The 23,290-nt window shown below is 39.9% G+C and overlaps 1 protein-coding gene and 1 non-coding gene across 7 annotated transcripts in view; both read right to left on the minus strand.

Annotated features, from left to right (window-relative positions):
* SMG1 (SMG1 nonsense mediated mRNA decay associated PI3K related kinase) overlaps window positions 1-23,290 on the minus strand; it is a 120,320-nt gene that overhangs the window by 50,381 nt on the left and 46,649 nt on the right. For all 6 annotated transcript variants that reach the window (XM_039478376.2, XM_074382240.1, XM_074382239.1 and 3 more), the window contains 15 exons: window positions 20,903-21,127; window positions 17,726-17,827; window positions 16,597-16,866; window positions 13,055-13,185; window positions 12,738-12,899; window positions 11,520-11,638; window positions 10,966-11,053; window positions 10,775-10,876; window positions 10,022-10,162; window positions 9,259-9,458; window positions 8,028-8,224; window positions 7,695-7,859; window positions 6,464-6,618; window positions 3,478-3,620; window positions 3,138-3,339 (listed from right to left, as the gene is read on the minus strand). In XM_039478376.2, the coding sequence (XP_039334310.1) occupies window positions 3,138-3,339; window positions 3,478-3,620; window positions 6,464-6,618; window positions 7,695-7,859; window positions 8,028-8,224; window positions 9,259-9,458; window positions 10,022-10,162; window positions 10,775-10,876; window positions 10,966-11,053; window positions 11,520-11,638; window positions 12,738-12,899; window positions 13,055-13,185; window positions 16,597-16,866; window positions 17,726-17,827; window positions 20,903-21,127 (2,402 nt within the window). The remainder of the gene's footprint in view (window positions 1-3,137; window positions 3,340-3,477; window positions 3,621-6,463; window positions 6,619-7,694; window positions 7,860-8,027; window positions 8,225-9,258; window positions 9,459-10,021; window positions 10,163-10,774; window positions 10,877-10,965; window positions 11,054-11,519; window positions 11,639-12,737; window positions 12,900-13,054; window positions 13,186-16,596; window positions 16,867-17,725; window positions 17,828-20,902; window positions 21,128-23,290) is intronic.
* Window positions 10,335-10,438, minus strand: LOC120367491 (small nucleolar RNA U13). Its single transcript, XR_005581868.1, has one exon. It is a non-coding gene; the product is annotated as a small nucleolar RNA U13 (small nucleolar RNA).

The raw sequence follows: 23,290 nt of genomic DNA on the forward strand, positions 1-23,290 counted from the left end.
CCATCTTAATTAGCACTCAAACTGGAGTAGTGAACCAGAAAGTCACAGCTATAGACATTCAGTGTCTCCTTCCTGTTTTCGTCTGTTGCAGCCTGTTCTCTTCAGAGCCTAACACAGTAACAGTAGACCTCTGCAGGGCAACTTTGACTTCCAGTTCTCTCCAAGCTGCCAGGGAGCTCCCTGCACAGTCTCACTCCTCACCTACATCAAGAGCCCTTGCAGCTCTCCTAGCATCACAATCTTGTATCTCAGTCCTGGCTTCTTTCACCACTGGCATCTCTCCCTCTCTCCCTTTTTCACCTACTTCTTTTTTCAAAAAATTCTTCTCTTTCATGTTCTTAAAGATAAAAAATAATGACACCTCTGAAACTCTTTCCTGCAGTCCTGCAACAACGATGCCAGGAAGACAGGCCCCATCTTCCCAGCTGTATGCTGCTCCTTTCAGATCCCTCACCCTGCCTCCATTTCCATGTCAGGAGCTCTTCAGCCAAGAAAAAAACACTGTTTCTCACTCTCTCTTTTCCATCTTTGCTTGTTGTTCTCGCTGTGTCACTTCCCTTACAACTCAGCCTGAAGCCAGTGCTGGAAAGGCACATCACCTGAATTAATCTGTGGCTGGTTCTACCTAGATCAGTGCAACCACTGGCTTTTCACTGGCTTCTCAGGGGGAGCCTTGAGTACTGGGCACTGATGAACTGCTGCCAACATATTCATCATTTCTGCCATTAAAAGCCCCTGAGTCGGGCCGGGCGCGGTGGCTCAAGCCTGTAATCCCAGCACTTTGGGAGGCCGAGGCGGGTGGATCGTGAGGTCAAGAGATCGAGACTATCCTGGTCAACATGGTGAAACCCCGTCTCTACTAAAAATACAAAAAAATTAGCTGGGCATGGTGGCGCGTGCCTGTAATCCCAGCTACTCAGGAGGCTGAGGCAGGAGAATTGCCTGAACCCAGGAGGCGGAGGTTGCGGTGAGCCGAGATCACGCCATTGCACTCCAGCCTGGGTAACAAGAGCAAAACTCTGTCTCCAAAAAAAAAAAAAAAAAAGCCCCTGAGTCTTCTCCAGTGGCAGGTTCTCCAAGTCCCCGCTGTGCTCTACAATGTCATATGCTTTCAGCTAATATCTAAGTCCTCAGAAAAAACAAACAAACAAACAAAAAACCACAGGCTTTAATTTCCTCTACCCTTACCTCCAATCCACCATACACTGCCCACCCAAAATCTGTCTATAGCATCTGACTGCTTTCCTTGAGGCACAGAAAAGGTAAGGTCCAGTTAATCTCCTGTTTCTTCAACCTATGCTTTCTAGTGGCTCCTTCCCCTTGGCCAAAAGAACATAATCTCTCCAACAACTAAAATAAACATCTGTTTCCCTCCAGCAACAGCTTCCTATCCTTGACCTCAAGAAAAACTTGCTAGCTGGGCATGGTGGCTCACGCCTGTAATCCCAGCACTTTGGGAGGCTGAGGTGGGCGGATCACCTGAGGTCGAGAGTTCGAGACCAGCCTGACCAATATGGTGACACCCCATTTAAGAAAGGAAAAGAAAAACTCGCTGGCCAAATAACTTACCTCAAGCTTTTCATTTTCAAATTTCTCTACCACTCAGTATTATTCAATCTAACTTCTTCTGTCTCTCTATAAAACTCTTTTTCCTTATAATCCCTAGAACATCTGACAAGGCTGACTACTCCCATCTCAATGTCCTATATCTAGGACACTTCCCTCCTCAATGTTCCTGTGGTTTTTTTTCAATGGCTTGCTCTCCTATTCTTTCACAAAAATGCTAAACTAGGATTCTGACCCAAGGCTTCCTTCCTCTTCACTCACTATTCTCCAGAGGCTTATCTCTGGTTTGGTGGCTTACAAGGCTCTAGAGTATAGAGACTGAAAAGGAAAGAAGGCCTTTTCTGTGTGCTAATCATCTGGAAGTATCTCAAGCTTAGACCTTATCCTTAGTTCCAAATCAGATTCTTAACAGCTTATCCAACAATCTCATCTGCACATTTCATTAGAAATCTTAAACATGCCTTGTTGTTCTCTGCGTGCTCCTACTCCAATTAATAGCATGGTTTCTTCTCCCTTTACCATTGTCCCCACAAGTCAAAGGTCTCCATGCGTCCACATTTGCCCCCACCTGTTTCGTCACCATACCTCCAATTCCAGTCTCTTCACCATAGCAGAATGAACCACCAAGTCAGATCACAACACATCTCTGCTCAAATCCCACCTAAATTTTCGATCTTACTAGAGTAACAGCCAACGTTCTTTTTTCTCAGTTCCTACCCACTTCTCTGCCTTTATATCCTACTGTTCAAGGTGCTCCTAACCACACAGACTTCCCATCTATTTCCAGAACACTCCAAGCCCATCATTCTCACATCACCTATAGGCCCCAATGGCATCCTGATGGGCATGCCTTGACCTTGTGTCTTCCCTCCCCAAGAAAGTCAACTTTATCTAACTGCTTTCCTTATGGCATAAAAAAGGTAAGTGAGGTCCAATTAATCCTTCTATCAATGTTCTTTGTCTAATCTTTGTTTTAAAAAGTTGGAATTTGTGTCTGTTTTATGTGCTGCCTGGAATGTAATACTCGCTCAATGAAGCAATTACACATTAACCCATTTAGCAAGGGTATCAGACAAAATCTAATGACCTTTATCTTCCCAGCCAAGTGTCTGCAATAGAATGCTCAATTTTGAATTACAGAATTAACAAAAGCACAGAGGAATGAGAATGAAGTTTAATTTACAGATGTTCAAAAACTCCTCATTAGAATAAATGTTTTTTATATATTCAGACCTAATTTAGAAACAAAGCCACCAAATGTGATTCCTTTTAAAGTAGTACAAATTTTTCTTTATATTCATTCTGGCATAACCTTCAAATTGTAGTAAGGTTTTAGAATGGCAGTTCTGAGAATTAATACCAAATGGCTCTCTCAGCAGTCTGTTTCCCATTATGCAAACACCTTCCTCATCTCTGGTATCAGTTTCCTGTTGTTATTTTCATAATGGCAGTCAATTAGAAATGTAACCATTTTGTATTACTACATATGACCAACTTTATATTTTTGCCATACAGAAAGACATCATAGTTACTGGAAATTTTGTTTTAAAATTGGAAAAACAAAGCCTTACTTTATATAGTTGAAGTCAGCTTTCAGGTTGAGGGAAGTGCTACTGGTACTCTTTTTCAAGTCATGGATAGCATTCTGCCATTCCTGCACAGCAGCCCAATCAGCAATTGAGATGTAGCACTCACATGCTTTATTTCCTAAATAATTTATAACCTCAGGGGAAGATTCTGTCTGTTTGGACAGCACAGTTTTCCTGGATTCACCTGAAAATATTTTATAAAATAGAGATTCAGATCAATTAGAAATATTTCAAAGAGCACAGAAACCTAAAACCATAAAATAAGATCATCAGTGCAAAATATCTTACTATAACTTTTGCTTTATTTAAAAATACTGCTTACCGTTCAGAGAATGTTTTGGGCTGGCACTGTTACGCCCAGCATTGGCTAAGGTAAGCACAGATTTGTCAAAGCTGGAGATGCAGCAATCAACACCTGTCATGGCACACAGGTGTTCCTGGTACTCCACAGAGGCCTTTTCAAACCTGAAAAGCAAATTGAAGCAGTCTTATTTACTTATTTACTTATTTTTTGAGACAAAGTCTCGCTGTCACCCAGGCTGGAGGGCAGTGGCATGATGACTGCTCACAACAACCTTGCCCTCCCAGGTTCAAGCAATCCACCAACCTCAGCCTCCTACGTAGCTGAGACTACAGGCACCCACCACCACACCTGGCTAAAACAAGGTTTAGCTATGTTGGCCAGGATGGTCTCAAACTCCTGGGCTCGGCCGGGCGCGGTGGCTCAAGCCTGTAATCCCAGCACTTTGGGAGGCCGAGGCGGGTGGATCACGAGGTCGAGAGATCGAGACCATCCTGGTCAACAAGGTGAAACCCCGCCTCTACTAAAAATACAAAAAGTTAGCTGGGCATGGTGGTGCGTGCCTGTAATCCCAGCTACTTAGGAGGCTGAGGCAGGAGAATTGCCTGAGCCCAGGAGGCGGAGGTTGCGGTGAGCCGAGATCGCGCCATTGCACTCCAGCCTGGGTAACAAGAGCGAAACTCCGTCTCAAAAAAAAAAAAAAAGAATAAACTGAGTTAAAACAGTAAGTTGACTATGGCGAAGGGAGGTTTGATGTCTTCCTCACAACTATGAAACTAAATTTAAAAGTGGTTAAATGTTTTTTTAAAAAAGTAAGACAGTATAAAAGAACTAGTGGAAAATCCTGGTAAGTAATTGATGTCAATGTGTGGAAAGGCTTTGCAGAAGGATACATGCAAGAAAAGATGCACAAGTAAGAGATCTATATGCATAATGTTTAAACACGACATTAACGTTAAAAACAAATTATAAATCAAGAAATTAGACAGTATCAACAATCTTAGTATTAAATAAAATTTCATAGATTAACACAGGAAAAACTGCGAGGCCATGAAGACATGATCCATGTTTTAAAAAAAAATCACAAATGGTCAATATATGGGGCAAGTTCTACTATTAGTCATTTATAAATATAGAAATGTAATTTATAAAAACTATTTTCACTGACGGTGGTAACAGCATTCCTGTTTCTCAGTGACTCTCCGTATCCACTAAGGTGAAGGGAAAGGGGTACTCTATTATTAAGGGTATTAACTGCAACCATCTTTTCTGCAGAGTTACTTAGCAATAGAATATATCTAAGACTTATGGTTAGGCAGCCTTTCTTATAGTAAATCAGTTTGTAAGAATGGATTCCAAGAAAGTAATCTGAAATATAAGCAAAGATTTTAAGTGCTATGGTACATTAACTTAGTAAAAAAAAAAATCAGAAACAACTTTAATGTCCAGCAGTAAGAAATACTAAATTATGTTACACTCATAAATACAAATCTTCATTAAAAATAACATTGTAGAATACTTAACATGGCAATTTTTGGGCGCAGTGGCTCACCCCTGTAATCCCAGCACTTTGGGAGGCCAAGGCAGGTGGATCACAAAGTCAAGAAATCAAGACCATCCTGGTCAACATGGTGAAACACCGTCTCTACTAAAAAACAAAAAATTAGCTGGGCATGGTGGCACATGCCTGTAATCCCAGCTACTCAGGAGGCTGAGGCAGGAGAATTGCCTGAACCCAGGAGGCGGAGGTTGCGGTGAGCCGAGATCGCGCCATTGCACTCCAGCCTACGTGAAAAGCGACACTCCATCTCCCAAAAAAAAAAAAAAAATATTGAGTGGGAAAACCAGATCATAAAACCATGCACCTATGTACGCTGCTGTTTTGATGAAGAGTGGAGAAAACTATATGAAAGAAAAAAGAGCTGGGCGTGGTAGCTCACGAGGTCAGACTAGCCTGGCCAAGATGGTGAAACCCCATCTCTACAAAAAATACAAAAATTTGCCAGGTGCCAAGACAGGCACCTGTAATCCCAGGAGAATCGCTTGAACCCGGGAGGTGGAGGTTGTAGTGAGCGGAGATCAAGTCGTGACAAAGCGAGACTCTGACTCAAAAAGAAAAAAGAACTACAAAAGCCTTTGGATATGGAATTGTGGAACTACGAAAGCACACATACCAGAAGTCACCACAAAGATATGGAAGTATGGACAGTTTTTTTTTAATTTCCTAAATTTGCAAGATGTCATTAAACTAACATAAATAGACACAGAATATTATGATACTAGCTCCTTCACCTGGAACAAGTAGATGAGTCTGAATGTAGGGTTCACAGGACTAATGAGCAAATACTCTGACAATAAAGGGTAATTTGTATTAGACCCTGAGGGGGAAGGGGCTCAAGTAGGGATCAAGTTCAAAAGCATTTATAAAACAAGTGACAGGACTTTTTTTACAGTGTGATTTCCCACTAATTCTTAAGAAAGACACTCACTCAAGTATTGTTGCTAACTAAAGAACAAATTAAAGATGCCTCTGGGTAAAGTGATTTATAGCAAGCTTTAATTGGTGAAATCGAACAAAGCTGTTGTAACATTTGAAATCAAACAAAGCTGTTGTAACATTTAACTACAATGTCAGTGAGTAAAACAAAGGATTTAAACATTAAGTAGCGGGCCATGGTGGCTCAAGCCTGTAATCTCAGCACTTTGGGAGGCCCAGGCGGGTGGATCACGGGGCCAAGAGATGGAGACCACCCTGGTCAACATGGTGAAACCCGGTCTCTACTAAAAATACAAAAAAATTTGCTGGGCATGGTGGTGCACGCCTGTAGTCCCAGCTATTCAGGAGGCTGAGGCAGGAGAATTGCCTGAACCCAGGAGGAGGAGGTTGTGGTGAGCCGAGATTGCGCCATTGCACTCCAGCTTGGGTAACAAGAGAGTGAAACTCCATCTCAATTAAAAAAAAAAAAATTAAGTAATACTATCACCCATTTCCTTTCTTCCAACCTACCTCCCTTCAGCCTGTTGAGCTACTGAGTTAATCCACAGAAGATTTTTTCCAACAATAGATGATGACCAGACAGCAATTCCCTGTATAGCTTCAGGACAATGAAGTTCACACAGTGCTTCTACCACCATCATAATGGTTACTTCCAATTCATTCCCCTGAAAATGGCACCCAGAAAAATTAGTCACAGACCCCAATACCATGAAAACATAAATCCCTACTAAATTTACAACTCATCAGTCTATGCCTACTGAAAGCCAAATGTATTTAACAACTATTTTCACAATTTTAACATTATTTAACTCAGAATTCTTTAAAATGTTACATATGGAATAGCCACAAAGGATGACTAACAGAACCTTAGCAACATGTGGATGTTGTACCCCCACCCCAAAGTTACCCAAACATTTAACCTGTGGCCTCTGTAGAAATAACACATGGAGTAAAAAGAAGGCAAAAATTAAATATAAACAAACATGCATTAAAGAATGTTTAACTTCATGTGTTTGAATATTGCTTAACATTACCTGAATTGCTAAACATTTGTTGATTTTGGATTCCGGTTATTTATTGAGAGCCCACTTTTGAGCCAGAAATTAATCAAGCATTTGCCATACATTATAAAAACGAGTCCTCCTGGCCAATGCGGTGGCTTATGCCACTAATCCCAGCATATTGGGAGGCAGAAGTGGGCAGATCATTTGAGGTCAGGAGTTCAAGACCAGCCTGGCCAACACGGTGAAACCCTGTGTCTGCTAAAAATACAAAAATTAGCCGGATATGGTGGTGGGTGCCTGTAATCCCAGGAACTGAGGCAAGAGAATCACTTGAACCTGGGAGGCAGAGGTTGCAGTGAGCTAAGATCACACAACTGCACTCCAGCCTGGGCGATAAGAGTAAAATTCTGTCTCCAAATATTAAAAAAAAAAAAAAAAAAAAAAAAGATTTCTCCTATAAACAAATTTTTAGAATTACCTTTAAAGTTCTAACCTTTAAACATAACAGTTTTAACATGTTCTAACATGAACACTGTTTTAACATTCTATCATTGTTTTAACATGAATAAAATAGGTAACTTTGACAGTTGCTGCTTTTACAAAACACAGGATCAAAAGCTTTGAAAAGAAATTTAAGTTTTAACTTATTTTATCCATAGATTAAATCACATCAAAGGCATTAAACCATGTTTTTCTAATTAACTGACTTAAAATGAATTCCAAACACACCACTTTACCTGAGATAGGTTGGTTGCTTTCATCTCTGTAAGCAAGTCAAAGCCATGTCTTACTGTCACGGCAGGCTGGCCTGCCAATAAGCCTACTCTCATGATGGAGAGTCGAATCCGAGTTAGCCAGTCCTGACAAGTTTGGCGATTGGTATAGAAAAATGTTCTAATGACCTTTACAATAAGAGAAAGAAAAGCTCAGGATTGGTTCAATTTATACATATGGTTATCTCACCTATATATAAACCAAATACACAAGTCTATTGTGATTTCAGCTCTGCACGTACTGCCAGTTGTTACCACTAAACTGCTACAAAACAACACTATCTTACGGACACCAACCTTGGGAGGTGATGTTAATGCATTAGCACATCCCTCATATGCATTATACATTAATTTCTCCAGATTTTCCAGATACTGCAGAAGAAGAATAAGCCTAAGCTGGTTGTTACCATGCCCTTCATCATTGTCTGCAGTTGTCCACTGACTAACATCTTGATCAGGGTTTAACGTGTGAGCTGCGAGACTTCGAATGATACCTGAAAGCAAAGCCAACATTAAGAATTTTTTTAAAACTTTAAAGTTTCTAGAATAAATGTCAATTTTTATGACAAATCCACATTCATCAAGTATCCTCTGTCTAACCATCATTTAAAAATAAAAAATCCTGGCCGGGAGCAGTGGCTCAAGCCTGTAATCCCAGCACTTTGGGAGGCCGAGGCGAGTGGATCACGAGGTCAAGAGATCGAGACCATCCTGGTCAACATGGTGAAACCCCGTCTCTACTAAAAATACAAAAAAAATCAGCTGGGCATGGTGGTGTGTGCCTGTAATCCCAGCTACTCAGGAGGCTGAGACAGGAGAATTGCCTGAACCCAGGAGGCGGAGGTTGCGGTGAGCCGAGATCGTGCCATTGCACTCCAGCCTGGGCAACAAGAGCGAAACTCCGTCTCAAAAAAATAAATAAATAAATAAATAAATAATTAAAAATCCTGGCCGGGAGCAGTGGCTCAAGCCTGTAATCCCAGCACTTTGGGAGGCCGAGGCGAGTGGATCACGAGGTCAAGAGATCGAGACCATCCTGGTCAACATGGTGAAACCCCGTCTCTACTAAAAATACAAAAAGTAGCTGGGCATGGTGGCACGTGCCTATAATCCCAGCTACTCAGGAGGCTGAGGCAGGAGAATTGCCTGAACTTAGGAGGCAGAGGTTGCGGCGAGCTGAGATGGCGCCATTGCACTCCAGCCTGGGTAACAAGAGTGAAACTCCGTCTCAAAATAAATAAATAAATAAATAAATAAATAAAAAATCCCAACATGAAAAATCTTTTATCTTTGGGGAAAAAAAAAATTTCTCCACACAACTCCCGTAAGTTTTAGAGAAAAAAAAAACACCTATTTCCAATGCAATTATTCAATGAAAGCTTATTCTAACCAACATACCTAAAAATTACTGATCTTTTTCAAAAAAATAATAATAATAAACTCTCAAACCTTTAACAAAGATTTAAAACTCCAGGATTTCTAAGTAAGGCTTTGAAAGTATTCACATCACAAAGTTTGAGTGAGTTACCTTCAATTGTCTGGAAGGTGTCTTGAGCTCTGCCCAGTGGGGTTCTCAGCTTAGAAAGAACAGTGAATTGTGCAGCTTCCCATATGGCCCACTGCCAAAGTACAGCATCTGTCTTCAGGAGATTGCGTGGAATTGTTGACTGGTCACGCTTATCCAGTCTCTGGCAGCTATAGAACAGTCTTTCCAACCAATTGTCCTTCCTGGGAAAAGCAGTTTCATATTTAACAGACAATGACAACTTTATTTTAATTTTTAAAAAATTGCAAGGGAAATGGGAATAAGGGACTGTAATTTTCCCTACACCAAAAAGGCAAAACCTATGAAATTGAGAAGTATGTATCTCCACCTCTCATTTTGAGGTCTTTTACAGTTCACAGGATGAGGTACAGTATGGCAGGATGATTAGGGTAAATGGCTCATGCCAATGAGGAATGAAATTCATTCAGTGCAACTAAGCATCCCTAGAATATCTCCACCCCCACCCCACTCCCCAAAGTATTAATGACATCACATCAGTTAACTGTTAACCACATTTTATTACTCAATTTCAAAGCCATTTTTGTTTCTACAGATGCTGTGTTCAAAACAATTTTCCTATTGATGAAAACTAAAATAACCCATTTGAGAAGAATGTTACTTAATACTCTGCCACCCACAGACATATTTTCTCTTCAAAACTGTATGTAAAGTCACGGGAATCTTAAAATTATGTTTCCCAGATAAAACCGTTTTAAAAAAAAAAAAAAAAAAAAAAAAGCCTTACCCTGTTCTATGAGAGTTCCCATACAAAATAAAACTAATAACATCAGAGAAATCTTGGGGGTGGAATGTGCTACTTGGTGCTTTACTCATGTGACTTCTTAATGCTAAAGAAATTTCTTGAATTTCTGTGTGATTGTTATTGCTGTGGAGAGAAAATAAAGTTGCTGTTATGAGAAATGTTTTACCTTAAAAGGTTAGCACATACTGTAAGTGGGTTATTTACTTATTAACTCACTGGAGGTAAAAATACAGTAAAATTGAGACTTTAAAATGGATAGAGATGTGATTACAACTTTAGATTCTTTTCTCATTCACGTCAGATGGGTAATGTGCCGACATCATAAGAGGATTTCAGGAAGGTATATCTAGCATGTGAACATAAAAACCTAATCATCATGCTTATGTATTACAAAAAGATCAATTTTAGGCTCTTAAAGCTCCCAAATCAACTTGATCAAAAAACAATAAAAGATTACTGTTTAGTTTTTCAAATATCTGACATACTAAGAGACACATTTTGGCACTATGGGTTATTCTATACTAATTATTGTGAGCCTATAAAGCCCATAAAAAGTTTTCATTTTCTTGCAGACCTGCAAAATTCGATTCTTTGACATCACTTCAATCACTGACAAGCAGGGTCATAAAAGATATGTCACTAATGCTCTAATAGGCGATTTATCTTTTTCTAAAGTAGACCACTAATAGGCTGTAAATTTAACAGAATGTCTTTGCTCCAAAACAATGGCTATACCTTAGGACAACATCTAAAGGAATTGACTTCAACAGTTTTCCAAATGCTTGTCGAATACGAGTTCCACTGTGCACTAGTTGAACACGGCAAACATCAACACATCTATGGAAGAATGAAATAGACAAAGCCGGTGTGTTAACATTTCCAGATTATTAGGATCAGTGTCAAAAGACATGATCTTAACTCCATACCTCTGTAAAAGATCATCTGGCAAGGAAGAGGACAGAGCATGTAGACTGCTGCATGCCTGCAGACAGATATTTGCATCTTCAACGAGAGCTATTAAACATTAAAAGACAGTTACTTTCAGCTGGTGAAAAGAAATTATATCCCAGTCTGTCATAATTATCTGAATCCATTCACTGAACAAAGAGTGAGTGCCTACTATACAGACTAAGCACTGCTCTTATCTGGTATCCTCACTCACTGCCACATTGGGAAAATGATACAGTCAACAAAACCCACGTAATGTAAGTGACTGGCATCACACAAACATTTTACTATGACAAAATGTAAAAGTATATGCAATCTATAAATATTCACATAAGCATAAAAATGTGACAATCACTTCAGAAACATTTTTCTAATACTAAAAATGAAAAAAAAAAAAGACTGTTTATCTCTCATTAAAATAGGGATTATACATCTTCATGTCAGAAAAAGAATTTGATTGATGACCATCTCCCATTACCAAGGACCCTTTTAAGAGTTGATAAACAAAATTTTTTAAAAAACAGAGTCTTACTGTTGGCTAAAAGGCCTTTGCAAAATTTATGGAAAGATGGAAGAGAGAATAAAGGTGCATATGTTTCGGACTTCTTCATTAAAACAGCTACTTCCAAAGCCCAAGTCATTAATAGTTTCCTGAAACACAAAATACACAATAGATTTTACATTTTAAAAACAAAAACAAAAACAAAAAACCTGAAAAGGCTAGTCTTCTTACACTGGTTTTCTTTTTATTTTTCAAACACCTCAAGCAATAAAAAACAAAAATACAAAATGAAACTATAGAAATTACTGTCAAAATGGTTGTGTGGGTTTTAAGAAAACCTCCTAAAGCGGATTACTAGCAAAGAGGTTGGGTGCAGTGGCTCATGCCTATAATCCCAGCACTTTGGGAGGCTGACGCAGGTGGATCACCTGAGGTCAGGAGTTCAAGACCAGCCTGGCCAACATGGTGAAACCCCATCTCTACTAAAAATACAAAAAGTAGCTGGGTATAGTGTCGGGTACCTATAATCCCAGCTACTCAGAAGGGTGAGGCAGGAGAATCGCTTGAACTTCAGAGGCAGAGGTTGCAGTGAGCTGAGATTGTGCCACTGCACTCCAGCCTGAGTGACAAGAGCAAAACTTCATCTCAAAAAAAAAAAAAGCAAAGAACATTAAAAATCTATATATATCGGCCGGGCGCGGTGGCTCAAGCCTGTAATCCCAGCACTTTGGGAGGCCTAGGCGGGTGGATCACAAGGTCAAGAGATCGAGACCATCCTGGTCAACATGGTGAAACCCCGTCTCTACTAAAAATACAAAAAATTAGCTGGGCATGGTGGCACGTGCCTGTAATCCCAGCTACTCGGGAGGCTGAGGCAGGAGAATTGCCTGAACCCAGGAGGCGGAGGTTGCGGTGAGCCGAGATCGCGCCATTGTACTCCAGCCTGGGTAACAAGAGCGAAACTCTGTCTCAAAAAAAAAAAAAAAAAAAAAAAAAAATCTATATATAGTCTTCTATGAAACACTGGAGACGGGGGATTGAGAATTTTCATGTATGTCTTTTCAGAAAAAATAAGAAAGCCTAGATTAAATAATAAAGCCAAATTATAAGGTGTTCGACAACAAACAAGCTGCCTCTACCTCACCTCTTACCTCCACCTTTATTATTTCCTGTAATCCACATTTCTTATTCTCAAATTATAAAGGCAAATAAAGTTAGGAACAGTTAATACTATAAAATATCTGTTACCTCGTGTCCTGATTAAGGTTATCTTTCTTAAGTAATATTCCCACAAGATTTAATATAATTGAGAAATGTTTCTTTGTAGCCGTAGTTACAGTGCTAATCACAGCTCCATCAAACAAAGAAGGAGAAGAAGAACTGAGGCTACTAGAGATAAAGTGATCATGCCTGAAAGACAAAGTATAGATTATCTTTTCATCTTTAATCAAACAAAGAAAGCAAGTCCAAAGTTAAAATCAACATACATTTTAAAAATCCATACATTAAAAAAATAAAATGTTCTGTGGGGTTATTTTCTTAAGAAAAATTCATAAATACGGTACCTGGTACAATGAGAATACAATGTGTAGAGCACAGCATACTGAATGGCAGGGAAGTGAACAGCCAGGTCACTGTGCACAATCATCAGATTCTTACTCAGAAGTGCAAACACAGTTGGAGATAGCGCCCACATCTGATCATGTACAAAACAAAGTAAGTTTATGGCTTCTCCAAGATACACAGAAGCATACAGAGTTTATCCTTCAAAATAGGGATATTTAGACATTTTTAAATTAAAATTACAGATTTAAATTTAAAAGGGATATAGTACACTCCACCTGGGGCAAACACTTTACTGTGAAGAAAAGTCAGTAAGCCGGGCGCGGTGGCTCAAGCCTGTAATCCCAGCACTTTGGGAGGCCAAGGTGGGTGGATCACGAGGTCAAGAGATCGAGACCGTCCTGGTCAATATGGTGAAACCCCGTCTCTACTAAAAATACAAAAAAAAAGTAGCTGGGCATGGTGGCACATGCCTGTAATCCAAGCTACTCAGGAGGCTGAGGCAGGAGAATTGCCTGAACCCAGGAGGCGGAGGTTGCGGTGAGCCGAGACCGCGCCATTGCACTCCAGCCTGGGTAACGAGAGCGAAACTCCGTCTCAAAAAAAAAAAAAAAAAGAAAAAGAAAAGTCAGTAAATGCTTTGCATGCCATATAGCATCTCTGTGCAATCCAGCAACTCCCCATCTATCACTATGGTAAGAAAACAGCCACATGTCTGGTGTTATGGCTCGCACCTGTAATCCTAGCACTTTGGGAGGCTAAGGTGGGTGGTTCACTTGAGCCCAAGAGTTCAAGACCAGGCAGGGCAACACCGCAGGACCCCTTCTCTACTAAAATTACAAAAATTAGCTTGGCGTGGTGGTGCACACTTGTAATCCCAGCTACTGAGGCGCTGAGATGGAAGAATCGCTTGAAGCTGGGAGGCAGAGGTTGCAGTGAGCCAATATCCTACCACTGCACTCCAGCCTGGATGACAAAGATTCTCTCTCTCTTTCAAACAAACAAAATAAAACCAGCCATACACAAAACATAGGAATGACAGTGGCTGTGTTCCAATAAAACTTTCTTGAGTTGGAGTCTCGGTCTGTCACTCAGGCTAGCGTGCAATGACGCAATCTCAGCTCACTGCAACCTCCATCTCCTTGGTTCACGTAATTCTCCCTGCCTCAGCCTCCTGAGTAGCTGCGATTACAGGCACCCACCACCACACTCGGCTAATTTTTCTATTTTTTTTTTTTTTAGTAGAGATGGGGTTTCACCACGTTGGCCAAGCTGGTCTTGAACTCCTGACCTCACGTGATCTGCCTGCCTCGGGCTCCCAAACTGCTGGGATTACAGGTATGAGCCACCGAACCCAGACCCAAGAAAACTTTATAAAAACAGGCACCAGTGTGGTGATGGTTGCACACTTCTGTGAATATACTAAAAAATCAGTGAATTATACACTTAAAATAACAAACAAAAAACAGGTGCTGGGCCATATTGGACCCACAGACCATAGTTTGCTGATCTCAGGTCTAAACAAAGCCCTTTGTATGTGCCTCTTAGGGGAGTAGACAGTTATTTCCTCCATTTTCCATATACTGCAAATGGCAAGGTGCCCTGTTTAGTAAGAAAACAAAGGCACACCCTGCCACTCTACACCTTTTCCATCCACGTTTTTCCTTTATACTGCCAAGACACTCTATTCCACCTGACTATCCCATCCCCAACCACTTTCTCCTTATTTCTAGAGTGCAGGACATAAATATCTTTCAATCTGTAAATAACGGGAATTCCTCAAAAATCAAGCTTTCATGTATGAAGACGAGTTTACTGCAGACTTTAAACACAAGCCATAACTGGCAATAAGGGAAGCAGCTATGGAATGACACAAGGCAATCCAATCAAACAACATGGAGCACATGCAAGCACAAATATCAGATTTTACCATTTTCCTCCTAAAAATCTTATCCCCTAATTACACGTCTTTCTTTCTTTCTTTTTTTGAGACAGAGTCTGGCGCTGTCACCCAGGCTGGAGAGCAGTGGCATGATCTCAGCTCACTGCAACCTCGACCTCCTGGGTTCAAGCAATTCTCCTGACTCGGCCTCCTGAGGAGCTAGGATTACAGGTGCACACCACCATGCCCAGCTAATTTTTGCATTTTTAACAGAGATAAGGTTTCACCACGTTGGCCAGACTGGTCTCAAACTCCTGACCTAAAGTAATCCTCCCACCCTGGCCTTCCAAAGTGCTGGGATTACAGGCCTGAGCCATAGCGCCTTGCCTACACCTATTACTTTCTATTAAAAATAATGTTTTTCCACTCTGTGTGGTCCAATAACAAGAAATACACAAGCCATAAGCAATAAATACGAATCAAGAGCAGAGCCACTTCGAATTACTTAAAAAACAGGTGGAACATGGTGGCTCATACCTATAATCCCAGCACTTTGGGTGGCTAAGGCAGGTGGATCACCTGAGATCAAGAGTCAGAGACCAGCCTAGCCAACATGGTGAACCTCTACTAAAACTGCAAAAATTAGCCAGGTGTGGTAACAGGCGTCGGTAATCTCAGCTACATGGGAGGCTGAGGCAGGAGAATTGCTGGAACCCGGGAGGCAGAGGTTGCAGTGAGCCAAGATCACGCCACTGCACTCCAGCCCAGGCAACAACAGCAGGACTGTATCAAAAATAAAAAATAAAAAAAAAAGTTAAAAAAAATTTTTTTCCCCCCTAAAAGAATACAGGTTGAGTATCCCTTATTCAAAATGCTCAGGACCAGAAGTGTTTCAGAATTTGTATTTTTTTGGATTTTGGAATATCTGCATATATATAAGTCTAAACACAAAATTCATTTCTGTTTCACCTTCTATTCATGGCCCAAAGGTTATCCTCTACAATATTGTACATAATTCTGTGCATACAACAAAGTTTGGACTCATCACATGAGGTCAGGTGTGAGATTTTCCACTTGGGGCATCATACTGGCACTCAAGGTTTCAAATTTTGGAGCATTTTAGATTTAGGATTTTCAGATTAGGGATGCTCACCAGTGTTAGCAAAATATTCCAAAATCTAAAATCTAAAACACTCCCAAGTATTTCAGATAAGGAATATTGAACTCTATGAATGTTCCTAGGGAAAAGGAGACAGCCAAAATATAAGACTATGGATAAGAACTAACTTCAATAGCGAGAAAGAATAAAGTACCAGGGGAAGAAGAAAGAGACTGCATATTAAAAGAACTATACAAATTTGAGCTGTAAGAAACATTGACATTTTCTGTAAGCATGCTAGAGCAAATAGAGGAAATTCATAACACATTTTCTAGAAAATAAAACTAATATAAAAAAACCTTATCAAGATTTATCATGGAAAAGGACAAAGTTAAATATAATGACAAAAAAATGGTCCTAGCAATTTTATTTATCCAGGAATGTCTTAAATATTGCTATGTGTTAGACAGTGATCCTACAGAAATGTTGACATGATACATCAATATGTAGTAAGAAAAGGTTTAACTGTGGATAAAATTAAGTCATTACAATTAAAGACTCACCCCTATTAGTGAGTTTTTGGCATTTCCAATTGTAGTCAGGGCACTGAGGTCAAATATAACTACAAATTTTGCATTGTCTACATTGAACACATGATTCTTAAAAGCCTCATGTTTTATTTCAGAACAGGCCTCAGGAAGTTGCAGACTATGTAGGAGATTATTTAGGGCACAAGTCATTTCTCCCAATATTAACTTATATGCAGTTTCCAAAACAGGAATATTCTTCAAGGTGAGTACTGCTTGATAAACAGCATGGGCTACAGCAACAACCTGAAAAATGAAAAATTCAAGGAAGTGATAATTAAATGGAAAATAAATCTTCTAAAATTAAATGGAAAATAAATCACTATATGTATAGTGCTGATGATACAAATAAATTTAAGATTAATCAATTTACTGCCTGTAAAACTTAATATTTTAATTTTTAAAAAACCAATCAGAAAACTGACACATATCAGTATGCTATTTTAAATCTACAGTTTTATCACAAGAGTACTGTAAATGAAAACTGTCAATATGAAATTTCCTAAATGACCATTTTTTAACATAATCAACAACAAAAGACATGCAAACAGCAGCTTAAGACTGATTTTCGTAAAAATCTACCAGAAGCCAGGCGCGATGGCTCACGCCTGTAATTCCAGCACTTTGGGAGGCTGAGGCGGGTGGATCACCTGAGGTCAGGAGTTCGAGATCAGCCTGACCAATATGGTGAAACCCCATCTAGGGGAAAAAAAAAAAATTTTTTTTTTTTTTTTTTTTAATCTACCAAAAAAGTCTGTGGTGGAGGTAACTGGGAGTGGTTGAAAAACCAGTCTTTTTGTTTACAAAATACACAGTACTTCTTAATTTACAACTTTGTAAATACATCAGCTTGTTTACCCTTATTAAAATTTAACAAATAACAGCGAAAGATGCACAGTTTGAAGAATATCAGGCATATAATTCATCGAAGTATTCAGTATGATTATCAAAAAACATAAACTTAAAAGAACAAATACAATCACCATATTCTAAATCTAACATTTCTCATTTCACTCAATTTCACTTATGTAGCCTTGTAAGCAACATTAGGTCCAACTCTTCAGTGACTCAAGTTCACAGAATTTATTATCAATGTATTACTTACCTCTTTTTCTTTATGATAACGCAAAAATAGTAGTTTAGATGATGGTATAAACAGTTTTTCTACAAATGATGATGGTAGTTTTGTATTTATCTGTTCAACAATCTAAAAGAATAAAATTTTTTTAAAATGAGCTTCTCAAATTACAAAAAGGCATGGCGAGACCGTAAATGCACAATGTTAAGTGAAAGAAGCCAAATGAAAAGGGCTACATACTATATGGCTCCAACTACATGGAATTCTGGAAAAGGCAAAACCATGAAGACAGTAAAAAGATTAGGGGTTACCATGGACTTAAGGTGGAGGGAGGGAGGAGTTGGGAGAGGGACCAAAGAATGAGTGGATGGAGTGCAAAAGATTTTTAGGGAAGTGAAACTATCTTAATAGGGTAATAGGGGATACATGTCATTATACATTTTGTTAAAGTCCGTAGAATACATAACATAAAGTGAACCCTGGAGTAAACTATAAAATTAGTCAATAATAATAATGTATCAATGTTCGCTCCTTTGTAACAAATGTACCACACTAATACAATATGTTGATGTGGAAACTGTTGGGGTGAAGACAGTATGTGAAAACTCATTGTTTTCTGCTTAATTTTCTGTATATCTTTTTTAAAAAAGTCTTTTAATTTAGAAAAAATATATATCTAAGGTATATTTTAAGGCCTTAACACTGTGAAATTAAAATGTTTTAGACACCTAAATAGGACACATGTTATTTTACAGTTAACATGGGCATTTTTTCATATTAGAAAAGGAGGGGTAACTCTGGCAGAAATGCCCAGCAGAATGTCATCTAGAATTTGCTTTAAAATAATCCACATGGAGATGAAAAGACAGCAAAGAGGCCTAGATGAAACCAGATGGACCATTTATTTCTAATTATAGAAGTTGAGTATTAAACATGTACACATTTATTATACTATTCTCCCTATTTTTATGTGCTTCAGAATGTCCATAATAAAAGTGAGGGAGAGGGGAGATTTACGGTTAAGAAATTAAAGAAGGCCAGGCATGATGGCTCACACCTGTAATCCCAGCACTTTGGGAAGCCAAGGCAGGAGGATTGCTTGAGGCCAGGAATTTGAGGCCAGCCTGGACAAGGCAGTGAGACCCCTTCTCTACAAAAAATACAAAGGCTAGCCAGGCTTCGTGGCATGCATTTGTAATCCCAGATAGTCAGGATGCTGAGGTGGGAGGACTGCTTGAGTGATCAGGAGTTTGAGGCTGCAGTGAGCTCTGATTACATCACTGCACTTCAGCTAGGGCAATACAGCAAGATCCTGTATCCCCAAAAAAAAAAAAAAAAAAAAAAAAAGAGCGAGAGAGAGAAAAGAAAAGAAAAAAAGAAAGAATCTAAAAATCTAGGGCACAGAGCAATGTTTCATCGGAATAAAAAAAAAAAGGGGGGCCAGGCGTGGTGGCTCACACCTGTAATCCCAGCACTTTGGGAGGCCAATGTGGGTAGATCATGAGGTCAGGAGTTCAAGACAAGCCTGGCCAAGATGGTGACACCTCATCTCTACCAAAAATACAAAAATTAGCCGGGTATGGTGACATATGCCTGTAGTCCCAGCTACTCAGAAGGCTGAAGCAGAGAACTGCTTAAACCCAGGAGGCAGAGGTTGCAGTGAGCTGAGATAGGACCACTGCACTCCAGCCTGGGGACAAACCAAGACTGTGTCTTAAAAACAAACAAACAAACAAACAAAACACACACAAAAATGAGTAAAGATACAATGAGATTAGCTATCAACCACTAAAAGTAGAGGCCTGGCAGCCTGGCTCAAGCCTATAATCCAAGTACTTTGGGAGGTCAAGGCAGTTAGACTGCCTGAGCCCAAGAATTCGAGACCAGCCTGGGCAACATGGCAAAACCCCATCTCTACAAAATAACACAAAAATTTAGCCAGGCGTGATGGTACGCACCTGTAGTTCTAGCTACCTGGGAGGCTGAGGTGGGAGGATTACCTGAACTCAACAGGTTGAGGCTGCAGTAAGCTAAAATCACGCCACTGCACTTCATCCTGTGCAACACAGTAAGACTCCATCTCAAAAAAATTTTAAATTAAAAGTAAAGTCAGGCACAGTGGCTCACACCTGTAATCCTAGCACTTTGGGAGGCCGAGGCAGGCGGATCATAAGGTCAGAAATTCAAGACCAGCCTGGCCAATATGGTAAAACCCCATCTCTACTAAAAAATACAAAAATTAGCTGGGCAAGGTTGCAGGTGCCTGCAGTCCCAGCTAGTTGGGAGGCTGAGGCAGGAGAATAGCTGGAACCTGGGAGGCGGAGGTTGCAGTGAGCCGAGATCGAGCCACTGCACTCCAGGCCTGGGCGACAGAGCAAGACTCCAACTCAAAAAAAAAAAAGAGAGAGAGAGAGATATAGACAAAGAGAAGAAAAAAATAAAAATAGTAGTAAATAGGCCAGGCATGGTGGCTCACACCTATAATGCCAGCACTTTGGGAGGCCGAGGCAGGCAGGAGTTTGATACCAGCCTGGCCAACGTAGTGAAACCCCATGTCTACTAAAAATACAAAACTTAGTCAGGTGTGGTGGCATAAGCCTGTAATCCCAGCTACTCAGGAGGCCAAGGGGCAAGAATTGCTTGAACCCGGGAGGCGGAGGTTGCAGTGAGCCAAGACCACCACTGCACTCTAGCCTGGGTGACAGAGTGAGACTCTGCCTCAAAAAATAATAAATAAAATAAATAAAAGCAGACCCTAAAATGAAAGTATGCTGGATTGTAAGAATGATGAATGTACACTAAAAAATAATATAATAAAACAAAGACCTTAATTTTTTTCTTTTTTGGCAACAGGGTCTTTTTTGTCATCTTGGCTGAGTGCAGTGGCACAATCAAAGCTCACTTCAGCCTCAAGTTCTTGGGCTTAATCAATCTTCCCGCCTCAACCTCCCAGGGAGAGCTAACACTGTAAGTGCATGCTACTACACTCCAGCTAATTTTTAATTTTTTTGGAGAGATGGGGTCTCACTATGTTATCCAAGCTGTGCCAGAATTCCTGGATGCAAGCAATCCTTCTGCTTTGGCCTCCCAAAGTGCTGGGATTACAAGCATGAGCCATCATACCTAGCCAAAGCCCTTAATTTCTTACACATCAATTTAAGGGCCTGGATAAACCAATACATTAAAAAGGAATAATTCACATACCAGTGTGAGTAAATTCAAGACTGAGATGATATAATCAGTACCACAAGTCTGGCAGTTCTCCAGTTGGTCTAATCCATATGTAATGACCATGTCACAATGAATAGTCATGCTAGGATCCAAGCTGCCGAGCAAAACACCAACACACTCATTAGCAGCTGTCAACACAGCCTCAGAAAAAAACACCTGGTTTGCAGCCGTCACACATCTCATTACTCTGTACAGAACCTGTAAACGGGGAAAACAAGCAGCTTTTTTAAAAAATTCACATGCTTCCACAAAGCAAGAAAATACTTTCTATTTAATGCAATTTCAATTGAAAATTAACTACTTGCCTTGCCAGCAGTCTCTTAATATACTAGTTCTCAGTAGTTGAATAATAACAATAGCTTTAGTACAGTATGTAAACATGATCTTGAATAAAAAATCCTAAAGTGCTATTATGAAAGGAAACAGAATCTGCCATCCTCTATTTCCCATATACCCAATTCATTTCTCCCAATGTCACTAAACGGCTGAAGCTCAGAATCTTTATCATGAAATACACCGTGACAATAATGGTATTGACAGCAAGGAAATAGCCTGCCCACACATACTACAAGCTGGCTCTTCGGCTTTCGGGAATCAATCTTTTAAAACTGTACATATAAGTCACCTTAAGCTTATTAAAGTTTCTATCTGCTGATGGTCTCTTTTGAAAGATAAGTATTGTCATGCTTACCACAAAATATCATCAAAAATCATATTATTTCCAATACAAACAAAATCCCCCACTAAACTATAACAGCCAATAATTGTGTACTACATTTCTAATAAAATAGGGGAAAAACACAGAGCAAATAAATGCTAAAAAATATTTCTACAATATTTAACAACCAATACATACAGAATTTTATTTAGTCTACCCATAGTTTTCATATCCATTTTTTTCCCCTTTTTTTTTTAAAGATAGGGTTTTACCATGATGGCCAGGCTTGTCCTGAACTCCTGACCTCAGGTGATCCACCCACCTCGGCCTCCCAAAGTGCTAGGATTACAGGAGTGAACCACCGCGCCCGGCAAAAGCATCCTTTCAGGATGGGCACAGTGACTCATGCCTCTCATCCAAGCACTTTGAGAGGATTAGCTGGGAGGTTCGCTTGAGTCTAAGAGTTTGAGACTAGTCAAGTCAACATAACAACACCTCATCTCTACCAAAAAAAAATTTTTTTTAAGACGGAGTTTCGCTCTTGTTACCCAAGCTGGAGTGCAATGGCGTGATCTCGGCTCACTGCAACCTCCGCCTCCTGGGTTCAGGTAATTCTCCTGCCTCAGCCTCCTGAGTAGCTAGGATTACAGGCACACGCCACCATGCCCAGCTAATTTTTTGTATTTTTTTTTTTAGTAGAGACGGGGTTTCACCACGTTGACCAGGATAGTCTCGATCTCTTGACCTCGTGATCCACCTGCCTCAGCCTCCCAAAGTGCTGGGATTACAGGCTTGAGCCACCGCGCCCGGCTCTACCAAAATTTTTTTAACTTAGTTGGGCATGGTGGCATGCACCTGTAGTCCCAACTACTTGAGAGGCTGGGGTGGGAGTATCACTTGAGCACAGGAGGCAGAGGATGCACTGAGTTATGATTACACCACTTCACTTTAAAAAGAAAGAAATAAAAGCTGGATATGGTGGCAGTCGCAGGGCTGAGTGAGATGAGAGGCTCACATGGGCCCAGGAGTTCACAACTACAACAAGCTATCATTGCACCACTACACTACAGGCTAGATGATAGAGTAAGGCCCTAGCTCCAGAACAAAAACAAAAACAAAAACAAAAACCCCACCATTCTACCATTCTCAAAGGCCTAAAAGATCCTCATATACACATATCCTATAAATTACGTCCCTTTTATTTTACACTTAATTTAATGGCTTTTTATTTCAACTCTGCAGTCTTCAAACACCTTTAGATATTAAAAATGAAGGAAAGATATTAAACCATTTTGAAACCATATTCGTTTAAAATACCAATATACTGGTTTATCTTTAAGATCTGACATTTCTGCTTGAATACACAACTTAAACATTTTATGTATCTATATACTCAATATCCTATTTTATCTAGCAATATGTTCAGCAGAAGTATATGCTCCTAAAAGCGAGCTTTATTCCTAAGAGTAGAATTTTAATTAGTTAGATTAAATCTTTTATGACTGCAACACACATGCTTCTCTCTCCTTATTCAAAGCAGAGTACAATGCCTGGGGTTCGTTTCTCCTGTCTTTTCTACTGAACCCTCACTGGATATGCTACCATGCAGCTAATGTTTGAGGTTGCTGAAGTGTGGCAATCTAACTAACTTGTTTTTAATCTGTTTATGTTCTTTGATACCAGGCTATCAAAGAACACAGAGA

The sequence above is a fragment of the Saimiri boliviensis genome, chromosome 12 (genome assembly GCF_048565385.1).
Source record: "Saimiri boliviensis isolate mSaiBol1 chromosome 12, mSaiBol1.pri, whole genome shotgun sequence".
Lineage (NCBI taxonomy): Eukaryota > Metazoa > Chordata > Mammalia > Primates > Cebidae > Saimiri > Saimiri boliviensis.